The sequence below is a fragment of the Poecilia reticulata genome, chromosome 21 (genome assembly GCF_904066995.2).
Source record: "Poecilia reticulata chromosome 21, P_reticulata-male-v2, whole genome shotgun sequence".
Classification (NCBI taxonomy): Eukaryota; Metazoa; Chordata; class Actinopteri; order Cyprinodontiformes; family Poeciliidae; genus Poecilia; species Poecilia reticulata.
Window position 1 is genome coordinate 22,278,322 of NC_088850.1, and position 18,504 is coordinate 22,296,825.

Consider the following 18,504-nt stretch of genomic DNA (forward strand, 5'->3'; position numbering starts at 1 on the left):
TCCCTGAACACATGCCACCGCTTCCTCCATGCTCATATACCTCCGAATGCATGGAGAACTTTCTGTGGCACACACCTGCTCATCTCAAGTTTTCTTTTGCTGAAAACACACACGCACACACAAGTTGAAGTACGTGTGAAACACAGCGAGTGACACACTCGTATCATTCCCATCAGTGTCTTTCTTGCTCTCTCACGCACACAAACAGTCCTCTCCTGAGGCTCTGCTCGTCTGGCCTGAACATCTGCTTTTACAGTACCGTCACATCTGCTGCTGCCAGGGTGACACCAACGGATGTGATGCGTTTGTTGATCTGTCGTCACTGGATACATGAGCTCAGTGCGGTGGTGGGTGGATACCAATCCACCCATCTTATTCTCTTAAGTCTATTATGTGCAAGTTTGAATCAATTTGAACTTTAACCAATTCTACTGCTTCTGAAGTTACGTATTTGACTAGGGCTTCGCTAGGGGGTTCTATAGCGCCCCCTGGAAATGTCACAGCACCTCCATAATAGCCCCATTTTCTTTTTTTATCTAAGTTAACATTCTTTAAATGTGGTTGTTGTGATAATTTCCTCGCAAAACACAACCAATAGTTATGTATTGAGTAAATAACAGAAAATCCCATTTTCTACCACCCAAATTTCCAATGACAAAATCTACAGCCTGAGAGGAAACCGTGCATAAAACAGGAAAGGTTGCAATACCTGTTAGTCAGCATGCAAAACTTTACAGATTTTCATCACATCCCAGAAAAATCCCAGAAAAATTTATCAAAGTTTGGGATTGTGAAGTGACTAAATGTGGAAGCTCTAAAGTCTTGATAGATTTTTTTAATATGCGGACTTGAGAACATTGTAAAAAATGAACTCGGGTTCAATAATCCGGTACAGTGAGATGAAATTCTAAAGCAACAGCATTAGCATTTTCATTCCAAAGGCTCCATCATAAAGCAGGTCGTTGAGTTCAGACCCGCCATCACAGCTGAATTAAGAAAGCTTAGTTTTTCACAGAGGGATGGGGTGTTACCTTCAGTCAGACGTATCCACTGCTGTATTCGCTGGAGAATGACTCAAACCGCATGTGGCCATCGTCATGGCCACTTGATAGAAATGTCAGCAGTGAAATTTTTTTATTTTTTTTCATATTTAAAAAAACTGCACATAAAAGAGCAGGGTGATGTTTTAAAACAGGTTCGGGTTTTGCATAGAGTGTGCAACTTGCACCAATGGCTCGTAATAACTAGATAAAACTGAAAAAGAATCAGGTCAAGTTTGAAATATAGATATAATGACAGATGTTGTTTTTCTAGTTTATTTCTACAATATTTCTACTAAGAATGACATTAAAAGTACTAGTCATATGCTTTTACATCTGTTTTTCTTGTAATGTGGTTGGAATATGTTTTTTCCCCCACTTCTTATGATTTCTCGTACTACAGAAAAGAAGATAAATCAAGATACATTTTTTATCTTTATTTTTAAGTCCTAAAAATATTGAAAAAAATATATTTTTGTTTTTCTCTTTATGACAGAAATTTTCCTATACACTCTAAAAAGTGTATTTGGGCTGCAGTTCTTTTGCTTTTGCTATGACAACTTACTTTTTTGTGTTCATTTAACTCAAAACTTACAAATCTTTAAACTAAAGAAACTTTTCACTTTGACTTTACTGAAAACAATTGAGTTCAATGCCAGTTTGGTATCCTACCAAACTGGCAACTCAATTTATTATAATCATCCAACTCAATTCACTAAGTCTTTCCGTCTCAATTTGCTAAGTTTTTATAACTTAATTCATAAGGAGGTTTAACATGACAAATTTAAGTCACTCATACTCAAATCATTTATTTTCTTCTAATAAACATTTTAAATCTCTTTGACTTAATTCTACAGAAAGTCAACTCAAACGTTTAAGTAGTTCCAAACTAAATTGTAATACTCTTTTTACAGTGTCCTCTAAATACACAAATCTTTCCCTTAAATGGCCTTTTTACTTTGACTTTACTTGAAATAATTAAGTACAGTACCATCACTGACCAGGGACAGACTCCCTGGTCAGTGACTGTGGCTCTGTGGGTAGAGTGGTCATCTTGTGATTGGAAGGTTGTAGGTTCAATTCCAGCTTCCTCCTGCCACCTGTCAATGTGCCCCTGGGCACTTAACCCCAAGTTGCCTACTGATCTGTGCATTAAGTGAATGTGACTCTAGTGTAAAGTGCCTTCAGTGGCACTTTACACTAGTGCCACTGGAAAAGCACTATATAAGTTTATTTACCATTTTTGAAGTAAACTAAATAATTTGAGTAAGACTGACTTAAATCTGTTATTTTAAAAATAAATTAACAAATTGAGTTGGATGATTATAATATATTGAATTGGTTAAACTTAATAAATTAAGTTGGATAAACTTAATTGAATTGCTTGTTACCTACAGAGGCAATTCAATTAAGTTGGTTCAACTATTTTCTTTTTAGAGTGTAGTAGATATTTATCTAAAATTATAAGTTGACTTTTTTCAAATAGTCATGTGACATTTACATTCTATTTACGTTATTCTGAGTTTTATTTAGCTGACCTGAGAGTAAGAATGTCTCTCTAGGTGCATGCACATGGAGTTTCATTCATTAACCCAGCTGTGAGTGCAGAATGAAGGATATGACCACATGCTGCCCAGCTTGGTGAATGAATCCTCTGCAGCCCGTTGGTGATGATGACATACTTTCCCTCAGAATCGTTCTTTGCTGCCTCATTTCGTCTCCCATTAGATCACTCAACACGTCTTCCTTCCTTCTCCCTCAGATAACGGCTTTTGACGAGCTCCAGGCTGACTTTAAGGTGCCGATCGATCAAGGCAATCCCCTCCATGCGGTAGGTGTTCATTCTTTTGTCGTTTTCATTCACATTTCATCACAGTGGATTTGAGTTGAGGTGAGTTGAATCACATCACAAGTTTCTGAATGTTTGATTGTTAATGTTTGAGGGTTAAAATCCTGTCTTGATGAATTATCAAAGTGAAAACAAAGAATTTCACATTGGTCATTCAAGCTTACATGAACGCTACGTACAATTTAAGCAAATCCTACAGAACAGCTCAAAATGGTTTTTGCCAAAAGAAGGGCAAATAGTAGCATTTAGCACCACACATGCTTTCAACTTACAGGTTGAACTTTCAAGAGACGTTATGAAATGGGAAGTTAAATTAGAAGGGGCCTATGAGGACTGGTAAAACTTCAGCCAAGTTACAGTAATTGGTAAAAAAAAAAAAAAACGAGAAAAGAGCGAAATTGTTAAGGTGATTAATCAGATTTGAGGAAATGTTGCGATTACTTGTGAAAATTTGCAAGTCAGCGCAAAATTTGCAATTATAAGTGACTTTGCATTAATAGTTGTGATCGTAGCATCCCAATGTCCTGGAGGGGCTGGATGCCCAACCACTCTTATTAGAATTAGCAATGTTCATTTAAGTTGCTAGGTTACTACAGATCCAGCTTCAACAATACAGTTTGAATTAAAGTTGAAGTCAGAGACCTCTTAGAAGCTTACCATCTGCCTGGTTAATCTATTCTTAAAGCAGTTTTGATGTCTGTTTGAGAACATTGACCTTTTGGAAAACCCAACTGTGTCTGAGTGCCAACCATCTAAGTGCTGATAAGAGACCAGGTTTGAGGTAATCATACATTCATTACTGGTAGCAAAGCAAACAAATCTACCATGATAGACAATGTTCTTTCATGGTGCAATGTTCTTCACCTTGACTCTTCCAAACACATTCCTTGTCATTGTGGTGAAACATCTCAGTCTTGGTCTCACCTGAACGTAGAGCTTTCTGAATGTGCTTCCTATGTAATGCTTAACCCTTGTGTCCAGAAATGGGGTCCAACCGACCCCACACACCTAAAACTTGTGTCATTTTCCACAGTCCTCTACGTTTGCCTCAGTCCTTGCACACACAAGGGTTAAAAAACACGGACTAGGACTGATATCTGAATCTGTGCACAGAAATCAACAAATTTAAATGATGCCTACCTATTCTGTCAAGAAAAGTGATTCAAATATCTATAAAAGCCGCAACCAGTTGCCTTTGACATTGTGGATGCCAGATTATTGACTATCCATTGCATGCCTTGCTCATTATTGTCTCGTAAGACCGTAACATGACAGGATGACAGGAAGTAAAGTAGTAATGGGTGATTTAAACTTCTAGGCTTTTAAATGACATTACTGGGTGTTTTTGTAAGCAAAATCTTATTTTCTTCTGCTTTTTGTGTCAATTAAAATCCTCTTGGAAGACACACAAGCAAGTTGTTCTACAAATCTTTTTTGTGTCGCTTCAAAAGTTTGCTTTCGCCTTTAAAACTGTCTAGAAACAATGCAGAGAGGTTATGGTTCAGAACATAGAGCATTGGCCTGCTCAGACAATCTGCCCCTAATAAAGTTGTTTAGGATTCCGCATCTAAACTCTTCTCCTTTGAGTCTTAAGGGCTTTTACTAACTCAATAATGCATCACAAAGCACCAGCAGTTGGTCTGAAGGTGACTTTGACTTAAGAGGTCTGCAAAGTACAGTTTCTGTGGCGTAATGACTTCTAGATGTCTTTGGGGATGAGCAGGAAAAGGAGGACAGAAACATTAGAGAGGGAGTAAAACTGACAGAAAAATGGGAACTTGCGTGAACATTAAATTGAAGAAGGAAGCAGGTAGACAGGCAGAGGAAGACCTGGCTGAAGGATTTTTGAAGAGGCATAACTAAATTAGTCAGCTTGAAAGGTATTTCAAAAGTCTGACAGCAGTGCATTAGACAGATTTCCCCCCACTCAGAAGCACTTTCATATTTTGTCATATTTGCATATCATTATGCAATAGAGAACGCATCAAAGAATCCAGCAGGGGAAACAGGTACAAAAGGTTTCATCTAATTTTCCCTTGCTTGAACTTTTCTTTCCCTCCATCTCTCCAGGTTCCCGAACCCCTCCTTTTCCTGTTCCTCACTGCTGCAGTAGGTTGAAGACGTAGCCCTGAACTTCCTACCCCTGAAAGACGCTTTCATGAAGTTGCTATTAATTGGAATTTTAATTCAAGGTTAACTTCTGTTTTATTTTCTTCCCAATGTTTATACGGCCAAACCTGTATGAACGAAACGAATGAGGATGATACCATCCTACCTGAAAAACATAGACTCTTATGACAACTCTTCATGTGAGTTATTGTACGTTGAAATATGAGATTCACCTCTTGATTACTTTTAGTTGAAAAACATTTATTGCAATAAAAATGATTTCTTTCAATAAGTATGTTTTATCCATCTGTCAGGTGGTACCGATGAAATGTCTCTCAGTTGTTAGTGTGGAGAGGAAACTCAAGGTTAGCTTGTTCAACATCATTTAAGTCTTTGAAAATAACGTAAGAGGAAGAAAGAATAGATCTTAATTCTGTCAGTGAACATACAGGATTTGGAAATATTAGCAGTCTTTAGTGAACATCAACTGAAGCTTATGGACATAAAAAAATAAAAACACTATCTATATCAATGGTTTTGTAATAAAAACAAGCAACACCTTTACATTGTATATTTTTTCTAAATGAGTGCATAATTTGAACTACCCTAAATAATGCAATGACAATGTCATATTGTGATTTTTAATATTTTTAACTTTGCGCCTTTTAATCCTTTGGGTGGCAGATGTGACGGTCAGACAGAGGAGGAAGCGGTTGGGTTGTCCCATTAGACCGTCAGTTCCCAAAACCACACACACACAAAAAAAACAAACTCGTAAAGAGTTTTGACTCTATTGACTCTTCAGAAACTTGGGGATCTAAGTACCTTATGAACATCATCATTCACTGACCCAGCTCTGTGATGTTACAAGGTCTAATCACTTTATAGCTCAGTAGTTGTCGTTCCCAAAAGCTTCCGCTAACAGCTGACCATGGAATATTCAGTAGCAAAGAGATTTTATGAAAACAACTGCACAGATGGCATTTTATCCAGGAACCATGCTGGAATTCAATGAGCGCTTGAAAGCCACTCTTTTTGTTTTACCCCTGATGGTGGAAGCAGCCTGCATTCCTGGATTCTACAAACCTGGAGCTATGGATGGACCGATCCACTTTTTCACTTTCAATACAGATATCTGAATATCGGCCGATACTGATACAGAAAAACAGATTATTTAAAACTCTGACATAAAAAAATATCTGATAAAACTGTACTAGCATAGCACACTTAAATACACCAGTATCTTCACAAGCTTAGTCAAACATGTAAAAACAACTTGAATTATTTCACTCAGTGCAATTAGGAGAATAACAGCCAATGGAAAATAAATAATAAAGAAACTGATTAAAACAAAAGGTTGACTACCTTTGGTCGAACATGTACATAAAAAATAAACTGCAACAAACTTTCTTTCAAATTGTTGAGAATGTGGAATTAGGAATTTTAATATAATGTAAAGTAATTAATAAAGCATGACGTCGCTCACAGCACAAAGCGTAGAATTAGAATTAATAGATCTGCCCTTATGGATTGGTCACCTTGTCACCAATACCTGATCTACAATGTTTTTTCAATATCAGAACCGATACAAATATTAATATGGGCTCAGTGCAGCTCTAATTATAAATATACTGGATTCTTTACATTCAAAGATTTTTCCTGGTGTAAGTTTGGAACATCTTTATGGGGCAAGCACCCAGTCACAACTGCTCACTGTGAGTCCTCTGATGGATTCATGGCTGTCCTCCCAGCTTATCTTCCAGTCTTTTATGGGAAATTGATTTCACAGCTGTTAACATCGATGGACATCCACCAACGCTTCGTCACCAGGGCTTCATTGTCCAAGCTGGTATAAGGCAGTTCTGCTAAATTTGCTTTTAAATTGCTCTGCCTGGATAAGTGAAGGTCGATCTAATGTCTCCACCTCGTCTACGCTCTTCATGCTAGTTTGGAGATCAATTACTGAGCAGCATTTTGAAAGTCATTCAGCCTAACTGCCCCCACATAACAAACAGAAATGAGCCCCATGCAAAAACTGGATGTCCATGAAAATCTTTTGCAGAAGCTTCAGGTCGATCAGCCTTGAGCCGTCATACCCTTAGGGCAGGATCTGCACCACGGCCAGTGGCTACCGCTATCGCTAAAGTACTACATAGTCCTATTATTTGCACTTTATTACTCTATCTCAAACATGTCTGACCCAAATAAATGAATTTAAGAACTGAATTTGAATTTCAGAACTGAAACTGAATGATGAGAACTGATACTGAAAGTAGCTATTGGGCTGACTAGAATTTCACTTAGATGAAATATCGGCCGATACAGCTTCAAAACAAATACATTCAGTTTCAAAATATGAAAATCCATCTTAATTTAGTGACACCCATTTCTAAACCAGTACACTCGATTTGAAGTTATGCTAATTCAAATTCAGTTTATAAAAACATTTATTCAAGTTGAACAATTCAGATTCTGCAATGTACCATCCAGTGGAACTCATTCAAATTCAGCTTCAGACGGCACAAAGTTCTGCCAATAGAACAGTTCTACCAACAGTAGCTGTGTTTCCATTACAAATGAGCTCCAAGGTATGTAGATATTCCACTAATACCGGGGGAAAAAAAACACAATTTCACAATTACGTTGTTTCCATTAAATAAGAAATGCAATTAAAATCACATGTGAATGAGCTTCTTCGTGATCCTCCCACTACTTCCTGTCATCTTCTTCTTTGTGGTTTTCACCAGTAGTAACATCCGGTTGTTGATCTTGTGAGTTCTGCAATGCAAATAATGTGTTTCCATTGCAGTTTTGAGAAATAAGCCAATTTCAATGTGGCTGAAAAACCACCTCATCCTAGAGGTGATGAGCTCTATGCAAATTTATTTTCAAAATAAATTTGAAAATAAATTCGTTTTCAAATTAATATGTCAAATTGTGTAATTAAATGGTCAGTGGAGACGCAGAACTTCCAGGTCTTGGTGAAATGCTCGACACCGTCCAGCTAAAGTCAGACTGAAGCCCAACCTGAACAAACTCATGTCCTTATCAGCCACTATCTTTGGATAAAGACCCTCAACTCTCATTAGTCCTCATTATCTGTTCTGTTTAACGAGGCAGCTCCATCACATGGTCTCTTATTATTGCGCTGAACCTTTTTTGATATTTCTATCAGGTCAGTCAAGCAATGATTTCACTGTTTTGTTTTTAGACATTTAATTTGCTGCTCCGCTGTGTATTGAGACATGACTTGATGTTTGAGGCTCTCCACACAGCACCCTCCTCAGTATTTGGCGCAGCTGGTATAGACTTGTTAAAAGCCCTTAAATAAATGGTTGCTATGGAGACCTGGTGGCAATAAGATGCCACTTTTTGCTGCTATCTTCTAGCAGTGAGCTTTTGAGATTTTTTTACCTCTCTTATCTTCCCTCTAATCCTCTTTTCTAACCACTTACCTCTCATTAACCTTTTCCCTCTTTATTTCTTTACCCTCACTTGATGGTCAGAGCTGCAGCAATGATGCGTCTGAGATTTTTATCTTGTCTGAAAAGTTGATTGTAGCCTAGCTTCATGTTTATCAATGTAAGCGTAAAATGTCTAGAAAATCAGCCTCTGGCTCTGATTGGTTGTTTCTGGCAGCGCGGTGCATTTCTGCAGGTGGCAGTAGAACCACCGGGAGGAGCCAGAGGAACCTGAATTTTTTTCACAGATTACCTGTCTCATTTTCTACTGTCATGTCATGGTGACAGCTTATCAAATATGTAAGAAATACATTTCTTTTAATAAAAGGTACATACGTCTTACATAAAGAGTGGAAATTTAATTAGAACTGCCTTCTCCTGGGTTTTAACTACATTTAAATTAAGACATGTTGAACAAAGAAAATTGTAAAACATACTTTGGTGTCTATAAACTAATCTTAGTTACTTATTACATTCACATTCTATACAAATGATTGTCTTTATTGTTTATTTTAATCATTTGTGCTAATATTTCTGTAAGCAGGTTAAAAAATAGATGTGAACATATTCAGCCTCTGGCAGGAAGCTTCTTTCAAAAGACAGAATCTCAAAAAAGCAAAACTCACAAACTCATATTCATACACAGTCCTCTGCCTAATTATATTAGCAGTTCCATTTTCTGCATTTTAATCCTATTTTCTTGTGTTGTTCCGACGCAGCGAAGCATTAGACACGGTTTCTTTGATGTTCTTCCATTTCTCCACGTTTCCCCCGGACCCTTTGTTGTTTGATGATGAGGCGCTCTAAAGGACCCACGCTCAAATGAATATATGATTCACAACGTGGCAGAGTTATGGAGTTTTGCACGGCCACCTGGAAAACGTGCCGCTCCGCCACTCAAAAGCCAGGTTACATTATCAACAGGAATTAATTAATATTTTAGTTTGTTAAAAGCTCTTGTGAAATGGGGCCTGTTCACGACTTCAGCGTTTTACACCTCGGCACACGAGGAGAGAGCACTCACGTACTCAAATATAACTACTGTCCAGAGAGCAGCAGCTGCTAGTGCCAGAAAGAAAACCAGTAAACTTTACTGTGTATATGTAATGTTTAACAGGACGGGAAAAAAACAAGTTCAGGCAAGATTATACAGTAAAATGAAGTCATTTTTACTTAGAAAGATATTTGTACTGCTTCTATCAGTCAGTCAATCAATCAGCCATTTTATTTGTGTTACACATTTTAGTAGCAAGGCAGTTCAAAGTGCTTTACATCATAGAAACATATAAAAACGTGATGAAAATCCATCATGGAGTCATCAGTTGTGAAACCAGTTACAGACATTACATTTTGTTGAGTGCCATCATCAAAAGCATCATTACACATCAGGTATGTTGGTCAATGTTCCAGTGATTATGAGTCAGGAGCAACTGTAAACAGCTAGGATTTCTAGTCTGGTTATAAAGGATTTCTAGTTTTTCGGCTGTTTTACAGTTTTCTGGAAGTTTGTTCCAGATTTGTGGTGCATAGAAACTGAATGCTGCTGCATGTTCTGTTTGTTTACATGGTAAAAATAATAGATTGTGCTTTTTACTTGGTGTAAAGTTTGAACTCTCTTTTATTTGTTGAAGGATCCGATTCAGACTTTGAACATGGAGTTTTAGATCTCTTCTAAATAACGAGGTGAACTTACTTTTTCTACCTGTTCCCTCTGCATTGTGTCTTTGCCTCTTTTTTTAATAAATCAAATTAAATGACAGTGGTTTCTATGTTATTCAATGTCTTTAGAGGAGTCATTTAGGCCCGCAGTAGGTAGATATGTATCATGATTATGATACTCTCACCTACAGATTCATTAAATAAAATACAACATGACTGAAAAGACAGTTTATTTCTGGAACTTTATAACAAAATGTGTAGATTAACTACACTAACTACACCAGAGATTCATGTTTCTTGTTCCAGCTGTTGTTGCATTTCCACTTCCTTTTGCTTCATTTCTGACAGCATTTTTGATTCTTTAAGTTTCCATTCATTTTCTAATTTTTGGAGTTGTGCTTGCTGTGCTTGAATTTCCCTTGTAGCCTTTGGTTGCTCCACTTTAGCAGCAAGCTCTGCTTGTGCATCTGCCTTGCTGTTATTAGTACTAGATGAACTGGAATGTCTGCTTGGACTCTCTGATGACTTTGATGAGTTTTTGGTTTCAGTTTGAGTGTGACCAAAGATAGATCCATATTCATCTTTGTTTAATGTTTCTCTTACTCTTTCTTTCTCGAGATGACTATTATAATCTTTATCAATAGTCTCTATACAATTGTTTATGAGGTCAAAGATTTCTTTTGTGAGTGTAACACATGCTTCCATCTTTTTTGACAATCTCTGCTGTGGTGTTACTGTTACGTAGAATGGGTTGGTACTGCAGTCTTACAGCATCATACTTAGCTTGAATGCTTTCCTGTAAATCATTGAGTTCTTCTAATGTACAGAGGACCTTTAGTTTTTTCCTAGTTTCTCTTGTTATCCACTTCCAAGAATCATAAACTTTGTGGAACGCTTTCTCACGTTTTTTGTTCTCTTGGATGTGCATCTCTTGGCCATTTTCTGTTAGTTTTCCTTTCTCTGGAACTAGACGGCATGTCAACAGGATTTTCTGTTTTGTCTGTTGGAAGTGACATTTTATTTGCTTTCTGTAACTGCTTTGGGTTCACAGAAGACTTTTTAACTATCCCTTGACACTATGCCAATTCAGTTATGCTGTGAACTTCTTCTTGTGATTGTCCGTTTTAACTTTATGCTTTATCTTGCCTGTGTGAGATCATTGGTGCGAGAGGAGACAGCTTCATTCCAGATGGGATGGTGTCAGCTTCACTGCAGACAGATCCGGTCTCTTGCGATGAGTTTTCACTATAGAGGCCTCTCGGATTCAACAGCCAGACGCAGGGAGTTTCAAACGGGTGCAATTTAATCTCAACCTTTCTTCCCATTGACACCGTGAAAACTGAAGTATAAAACAAAAGAATACAGAACCGTTGGACATACTCAGCTCTTGTATAAAATCAACATATCAATATTCAGTTATACACAAAAAAGAATACGTTATGTCCTTTAACTCGTCAATATACAGTTTCGTTTATAAACCACAACATTCTACTGTTTCTTAAATAAACGTATAACATTTCTTATTACAAATCACAATTACATATTTATACCTCATTCTGCTTTGCGAGGGCGCTATTTTAAAGATTTTCTCCGGGTTTCTTTATAATCTAACGTTGTCTCATCTCGCAGGGTGTTGCTAGGTAACCACAGAATAAACAAAGAAATCTACCATTCTTTAAACTGAAAGTATAAATTAACCACTAGGAGTCACTGTTGGACCAATGAACAAGCAGAATTTTCCAATTAAGCAGTTATTTACAGTGACGCTGCTGTTTTTGCAGCACGTTAACATTTTTCATTAAAGGAACATGAACATGTTCTTCTGTTTTATTGTTTTCTTTTACAGAGGGAGCGACTCAGAAACATCGAGAGGATCTGCAACCTGCTGAGGAAGGTAAGCTTCATATCATTGGCATTAAGATTTCTACAACTCTGTGGTTTAATAATAAACTGCTAAAATATGCTATGTCAGCAATGAGTTACTGTTGGCCTCAACCATCTAGTCGCACAATAGAGACGTCTGAGAAAACTCAAACTTTTAAAACCTGACAGAAGTCCCACGAGAAGAGAAACCTATGTAGAATATACAATATTAAATAGTCCTGCCAAGACTAAGCCTGTTGTAATAATCAATAAATTAATAACTCTCATGAGAAATTAAAACGAGCTCAATAATTTCCATTTGCATTATTAATCCTTTTTCTCTTTTCTCTCTTTTTGTACCAAAAACTGGATGATAAATCCGTCTGGCACTTTGGTCTGAATCAGCCCTTTTTTTTGAAGGACAATTTTGTTTCACAATTCATTTTATTTGTTGTTTGTTTATTTATTTTGTATATTTAAAATGTCTTCCAGTTCCAACATTAAATGTTCATTTGAATTTAAAGTTTATTGGTTTTTGAGAATGCTCTTGCATTATTATGTCATTTACTTTGTATTACTTGAAAATGGTCTCAAAACAGCAATATTATTGTTTATCGCAATAACTTCTGAGACGATTTATCGTCCAGGAAAACCCATCATCGTCACAGGCCTATCCAAGACAAAGTTTAAAACTTGTGATTAATATATCGAAGGCCAGACATTTTAAGGCCATCATTTTAGATACATGCATTTAAGACTTGATGCGCGGCCACCCTGCTGTATGTGTCGGCCATGTTTTCTGAATAGCATAGCTTTCTGTCCTCCAGCAGCACTTTTTCTGTTTATTCCACTGAGCAGGTCTACCTTGATTTTCTGAACGCAGCGCCGACTTGCACAGAGACTCCTGCTTTGTCGTTGTGCCACATGTTAGCTCGACATCAAAGAGGAGACAGAGACTGAGAGTGTGTGTTCTCTGCAGAGCTCCTCTGTTTGCTTCTGTGCGTGTTAGCCTGGAGGACTCAGCATGACGATCCTCCCAGCTTCGCTGTGACATCTGTTTCTCCCTCCACCTCGCTGAAATTCAAACATTGTGTCTGAGTCTGAGCATCCAACTGTGTGTGTGCGTGTTGGGGTGTGTGTGTGTCTGTCTGCTTAATGCTTTAGGTTTATTGGCTGAGCAGCTGATGTTGGTTATCAGTGTTGTCAAGCGGAGCCCTCCAGCCATTCACCAAGCCCTGGGGAGAGTGTTTTCTCTACAGTGTTTTCTGCTATAACAAATACACAAACACGCACACACACACACACACACACACATACACACACGCACGTGCATATGCATCCAGACACACTGTCCTTGCAGCTGTGACCTTCTGGGATCAGTTCAGGTGACAGTAGACGTGCTGCCTAAAGTGTACTTTAAAGGAAAATACCGACAAGAATAGAATTTATCTATTAAGGCCATGGGAGATTATTTTGTGAAAAAATTAGAGAGAATCATAAGATTTGAGAGAAAAAATAAAAAAGATAACATCAAATCTGGAGGCAAAACCAATCAATCAGCCAATCAAGTTTATTTGCACAGCATATTACATCAAGATGGCAGTTCAAAGTGCTTTACATATAGATTTGTGAAAACAAAAAACATCAGAAAAGCATCATATAGTCAACAGTTGTAAAAACTAATAACAAGCATTACATCGTTTAAGTGTCAGGCAGACCTGTGAAGACACTGTTGCAATAATCAATGAGATCAAAGATAAAAGCATGGATGAGTCTCTAGATCTTGCCGACACGTTAGTTCTTTAATCCTGTAAATGTTCTTCAGGTGATAGAAGGCTGACTTTGTAACTGTCTTTATGTGTCTCTGAAGGTTCAGGTCAGAGTCCATCACTACACCCAGATGTCAGGCCTGATCTCTTGTTTCTAGCTATAGTAACTGAAGCTGCCTTTTAGATTTAACCTGAAATTTCACCTGACAGCTTTTTAATTGTACCTATCTTTTTTTTAAGGTTTTGTTGGCTCTTGTTGTCTTTATTTGAAAGTAGCCCGACAGGAAAGAGGGTAATGAGAGAGGGGGAAGACATGCGGCAAATGTCGCCAGGCCGGGAATCGAACCTGTGACTACCACCACAAGGACTAAGGTCTCCATATGTGGGTCGTGCTCTGCCCCTGTGCCACCACAGCATCTTTGACAGATGGAACAGCAGCTATCATTTTCCTCGTTTCATTGAAGTAAACTCCTAACAGAAGCAGCTCTACGTGCCACAGAATGAGCATTAAAGCTGTTTTGTATGGGCTGACAGGATATAAATACTCATGATTTTAATGGCCTATCGTGAGATGGATGACGTGTCTTTTACTAAAGACTCACAGGACTAATAAAACCAGATCATGCCTTATGCAGGTCATCTTCACACAGTTCTGCACTCTGAGCCTGTCGGTGCAGATGTTGAAGCTCCCTTTGAAGAAATGCTGAAGGTGTTTCTCCATCCCTTTTTCTCGAACTTCTCCGTCCTCCATTGAATCATTCATTTCATTTCCCTCCAGCTGGCACAGTGGCATCACACAGGTTCTGATTGATTCAGTTAAAAGCTTTGGCTGCGCCTCTTCATGCTGGCGTACCTGCCACAGACACAGCGGCATATGGACTGGCCGTGTGTGTTCTCTGTGGACTGTGTGGGAATGGCTGCACCATGCATGCCAGTGATAACAGCCTGAGGGGATTCTCTCCTGTCTTTAGTTTCTCCTGTGTGCCCGTGTTCATTAGATGTGCAGTCCTGCGGCTCGAGGCGATGGGGTTGGGTTGTCACAGCAACCGAACGAACTTCAGTCTACCAATTAACTGCTCGTTCCTCCCTTTATTTCTGGATGTATGTTCTCCGTATTTATCCCTCCTTCCTGTCCTCTCTATGTATAGCACAGAGTTGGTGTTTGATGCCAACGTCTTAAATCACCATCCTGCTTATTGTCACGCTTTGGAGGCACTACATAATTAACTATGAATGCTAGATATGTAACTCTAACAAGCCAAGATATTCATGTGGTTTTATGTTCTAAATGCAGTTTCCTTCCATTGGTGCTAACTGTGGTACTGTCGGCACCAATGGGATGCCACAGGGGCCTGTACTCACATACCTTTAAAACCAGCAGAACATTTTACAAGTTGAAAATGACTTTTCTTTCCTCTCCAATTAGTATTATTATAGATAGTTTATTGGGATAACTATTCTGCAACTAACAATTATTTTAGTAATTCAATCATTTTTTATCAAATTTTCTGCCAATTAATCAGATAAGAAAATTGGCATCATTGTGCTGATTTTTTTTGTATTTTTATTGAATCACTTAAGCCTTTTAACATAATCTAGAAATGCATAAACATATGCAAATGAACAAGTAATTCAATTACTTTTTTGAATAAAAATTAGGTCGTGCATCATCATTGGTCATGTGACAGTGACTCAGAGAAGCAGTGGTGAAAACTTTCAAGGTTTACTGATATTTATGTGATATCAGTAAATATCTGTTATCTGCCAATATTTATATCAGTTTGTATTGGTGCATTTATATTTTTATTGCCTAAATGCAATAACATAGTAACTGTTTGATCATTTGTAGTGATGGATGCAGCTAAAAATGTCTTTCTCACATGTTTCACAACTCAGAACTTTCTGCTGGACTTATCGTCATAGAAGTGCAGGACTGACCTGTTGATTCATTTCTCGGATTAAGCCATTAATAATTGGACAGAAAAAGGAGAATTTTTTTAAATTCATTTATTAATTTATTTATTTTACAGAATTTGAACCAGGTGAAGCTAAAACTTCCAATTGGGGAGTCGTGGCCAGAACATATTTACAGTCAAATGCAAAACTGATTTTTGTTTGGTTTTGACTTGAAAAGTTGGGCCCCAATCATTTCCTGCATTTTTTGGCCAGCTCTGGTAATTTAGTTTCAACTTCAGTCCACTGTTGAGAGTCATAGATTTTTTAAGCCTTATAATATTTTAAATGTACCAACTAAATATTGTTTTTTCCATATCAATCGGTGAAAAACCAGAATTAAGCATTTGGAGATTACATTTAAAGGCATTCCTTCCTTTAGAATGGAGGAATGCAGATGTACACAAATAAGCTTTTCAGACTAAAAACCTATCTTATTGCCAATTATGAGATTTTTTAAGCAAAAGGAAGCTGTTAGTTGTTGATAAACGACCGTGTGTAACTGTTTCAGTCCTCATCTGTGAGTCCTTCATGCAGAAACACTGTAAGTTTCCTGTCACTCACTATAATGAGCTTATATGCAAAGCACAGCGCTGCCTTCATCCCGCTTGCTGCTACCAGGAGAAGAAGACCTGCATGGCAGAAAAAGATTGGAGAGGAGGTGAGAGATAAGGAGAACAGAGAGAGAGAGAGAGAGAGAGCTGAAATGAAGAGAGAGAACCAGGGGCAGCAGAGGAGGACGGTGAAAAAGAAGAAGAGACGGGGGGAGGGGTACCTCTCCTTTGCAGAGAAAATAGGAACCACTGTTTTGCTCAGCAGGAAATTAATATTAATGTTGTTCTGCAGGAAGGACAAGAAAAAGTCCACATTTTTACACTTTATTTTTTTGCCACGATGCGCACGATGAGTGTTTTGGACATTCATTGGGGATGTTCAATTCTTAATATCTTTGGAGAGCTGAAGCAGATTGTATGCTGCGCAGCTGAACTCCTCTGTGACTTAAGCATACAGAAGAGTTCAGGTTGACCTGGTGACGTCTGGACAGATGTAGAAAAGTGTGTGTTCAGTAATGCTAAAAAACTCCACTTAGCATTTCTCCACAGCATTAGAGATGTTCTACGTCAGAGGTGGTGCGATCATTTTGCCTTAAACACACTTACCAAGGAAACCGATGCCAGTAGAGTAAGGATTCATTCACATCGGCCCTGTTTAGTCCACTTTATTCCAACTCTAATTCGTTTGTCTGTAAAGTCCGATTCGTCTGGAGAGGTGTGTGTAATTGAACTCTGATGCGGACCAAAAAAGCAAACTCTGGTCTGCCTACAAACATAGATCTCTGTTTGGTCAAATCTAGCGTGGTTGGCATATATAAATGGCAAGTAGACCGTAGACCGCTTCAAAAGCATGAAGCAGAGTTAAGCCCAGGGCATTCTGGGTAAATCCAATCAAAACCAACACACAAGTCTAGAGCTAGTGGCTCGTGGCCTTTTGCTAAAGACAACAAATAAATTCTACAATCACTCAAATCTGACACATCTCTAATTTTGTTTCCATTTCATGATCAAAGAAGTCGCGCTCATGTCTTCTTCATAGGTATTTGTGTCGTTTACGTCAGTGGTTCTTGGAGCAGCGCCACCACAGGACAGGAAGTGAACAAGTTCTGCTGCTTTGTTCTTGCTTAGCTTACTGTTGTAGTTGATTAGTATGCTAACAATTATTAGCATTCTCAGCTATTAGCAATGTATCTAAGGTACAACTTGTACGTTAGGCCAATTCACAAACCAGACCTACAAAGCAAACTGTATATACTAGAAGCTATACAAGTTTTAATCACACGGCGGCCATATTGGATCTTTAGGTTAGGGTTGGTAACAAACCTGTGTCTCTCCCATTTAGAAATCCAACTTTTTGTTTATGTTTTTCAACGTGGAACATGGACATTTTAATTCTTGATAACAATACAACACACAGTTAAACTGAATCAGGGCTTAAAGTAAAAAAAAAAAATCCTGAGTCTGAAACTTAAAGTTATAATAGAAATATACTATAGCGTTGCTATTGCCACAGTTTAATAAAAAGTGTCTTTGAATAGTGCAACAATTGCTTCTAACAATACAATTAACAAGCTAAACACTCAAACTTAAATACAACTTCAGTACATTTCAACTCAAAACAAAATCTAAAATGTCTTTGCCCTAAAGGTTTGCCTTACAGGCAAAAATCCCTCAACATTAAATAAAAGTCCTTTCAGTCAATGTTTCTGCAAGTAATTTAGAACATGCAACATTAACCAACTAGACCAGTGTTTCTCAACCTTTTTCAGCCCAGCGCCCCCCCAGCCTTTATCCAGGTCCCCCACCAAAGAATTTGTAGGCTACTTTGCACTGACTATTATTTTATTATTAATATAACTATCACTATTGTAGATGTTTTTTATGCTTGTTTCTGTATTTATCATCAAAAATAATTTCCCAGAAAACAAAAAAGTCATGGGAATAGAAATTATTTTCACAGGCGTCTATGAAAAATGCAATAAACATTCAAGTTAAAATTGTTGGCCTAACAGCAGCCAGTCAGAGTGCAAAATATTCTTGTTCTTTGCCATTTTCTAGTTGTTAAATATTCCACAAAATGACCAGATAAAAGATGTTCAACATGCCAGTTTAAACTGTGATCTTTTTGCAAACGACTGAGCTCTGCAACATTAAAACATGGATAGAACTGTAACTACATTAATCACAGTTTTTTTTCTCTTCAGTGTTTCTGTGGGTTTCTGGTGGTGCAGCTCTGTGCTGCCTTCA

The 18,504-nt window shown here is 37.8% G+C and overlaps 1 protein-coding gene and 1 long non-coding RNA gene across 4 annotated transcripts in view; one reads left to right on the top strand and one right to left on the bottom strand.

Annotated features, from left to right (window-relative positions):
- cnih3 (cornichon family AMPA receptor auxiliary protein 3) overlaps positions 1 to 18,504 on the top strand; it is a 60,975-nt gene that overhangs the window by 12,116 nt on the left and 30,355 nt on the right. For all 3 annotated transcript variants that reach the window (XR_532515.3, XM_008398566.3, XM_008398569.3), the window contains exons 2-3: positions 2,803 to 2,871; positions 11,965 to 12,012. Coding sequence is in view for 2 of the 3 variants with exons in the window: in XM_008398566.3 (XP_008396788.1) it covers positions 2,803 to 2,871; positions 11,965 to 12,012 (117 nt within the window). In the remaining variant the exon portion in view is untranslated. The remainder of the gene's footprint in view (positions 1 to 2,802; positions 2,872 to 11,964; positions 12,013 to 18,504) is intronic.
- LOC145549693 (uncharacterized) lies at positions 10,332 to 11,950 on the bottom strand. The gene is made up of 2 exons (XR_014085541.1): positions 11,669 to 11,950; positions 10,332 to 11,457 (listed from the first exon to the last, which is right to left on the bottom strand). It is a non-coding gene; the product is annotated as an uncharacterized LOC145549693 (long non-coding RNA).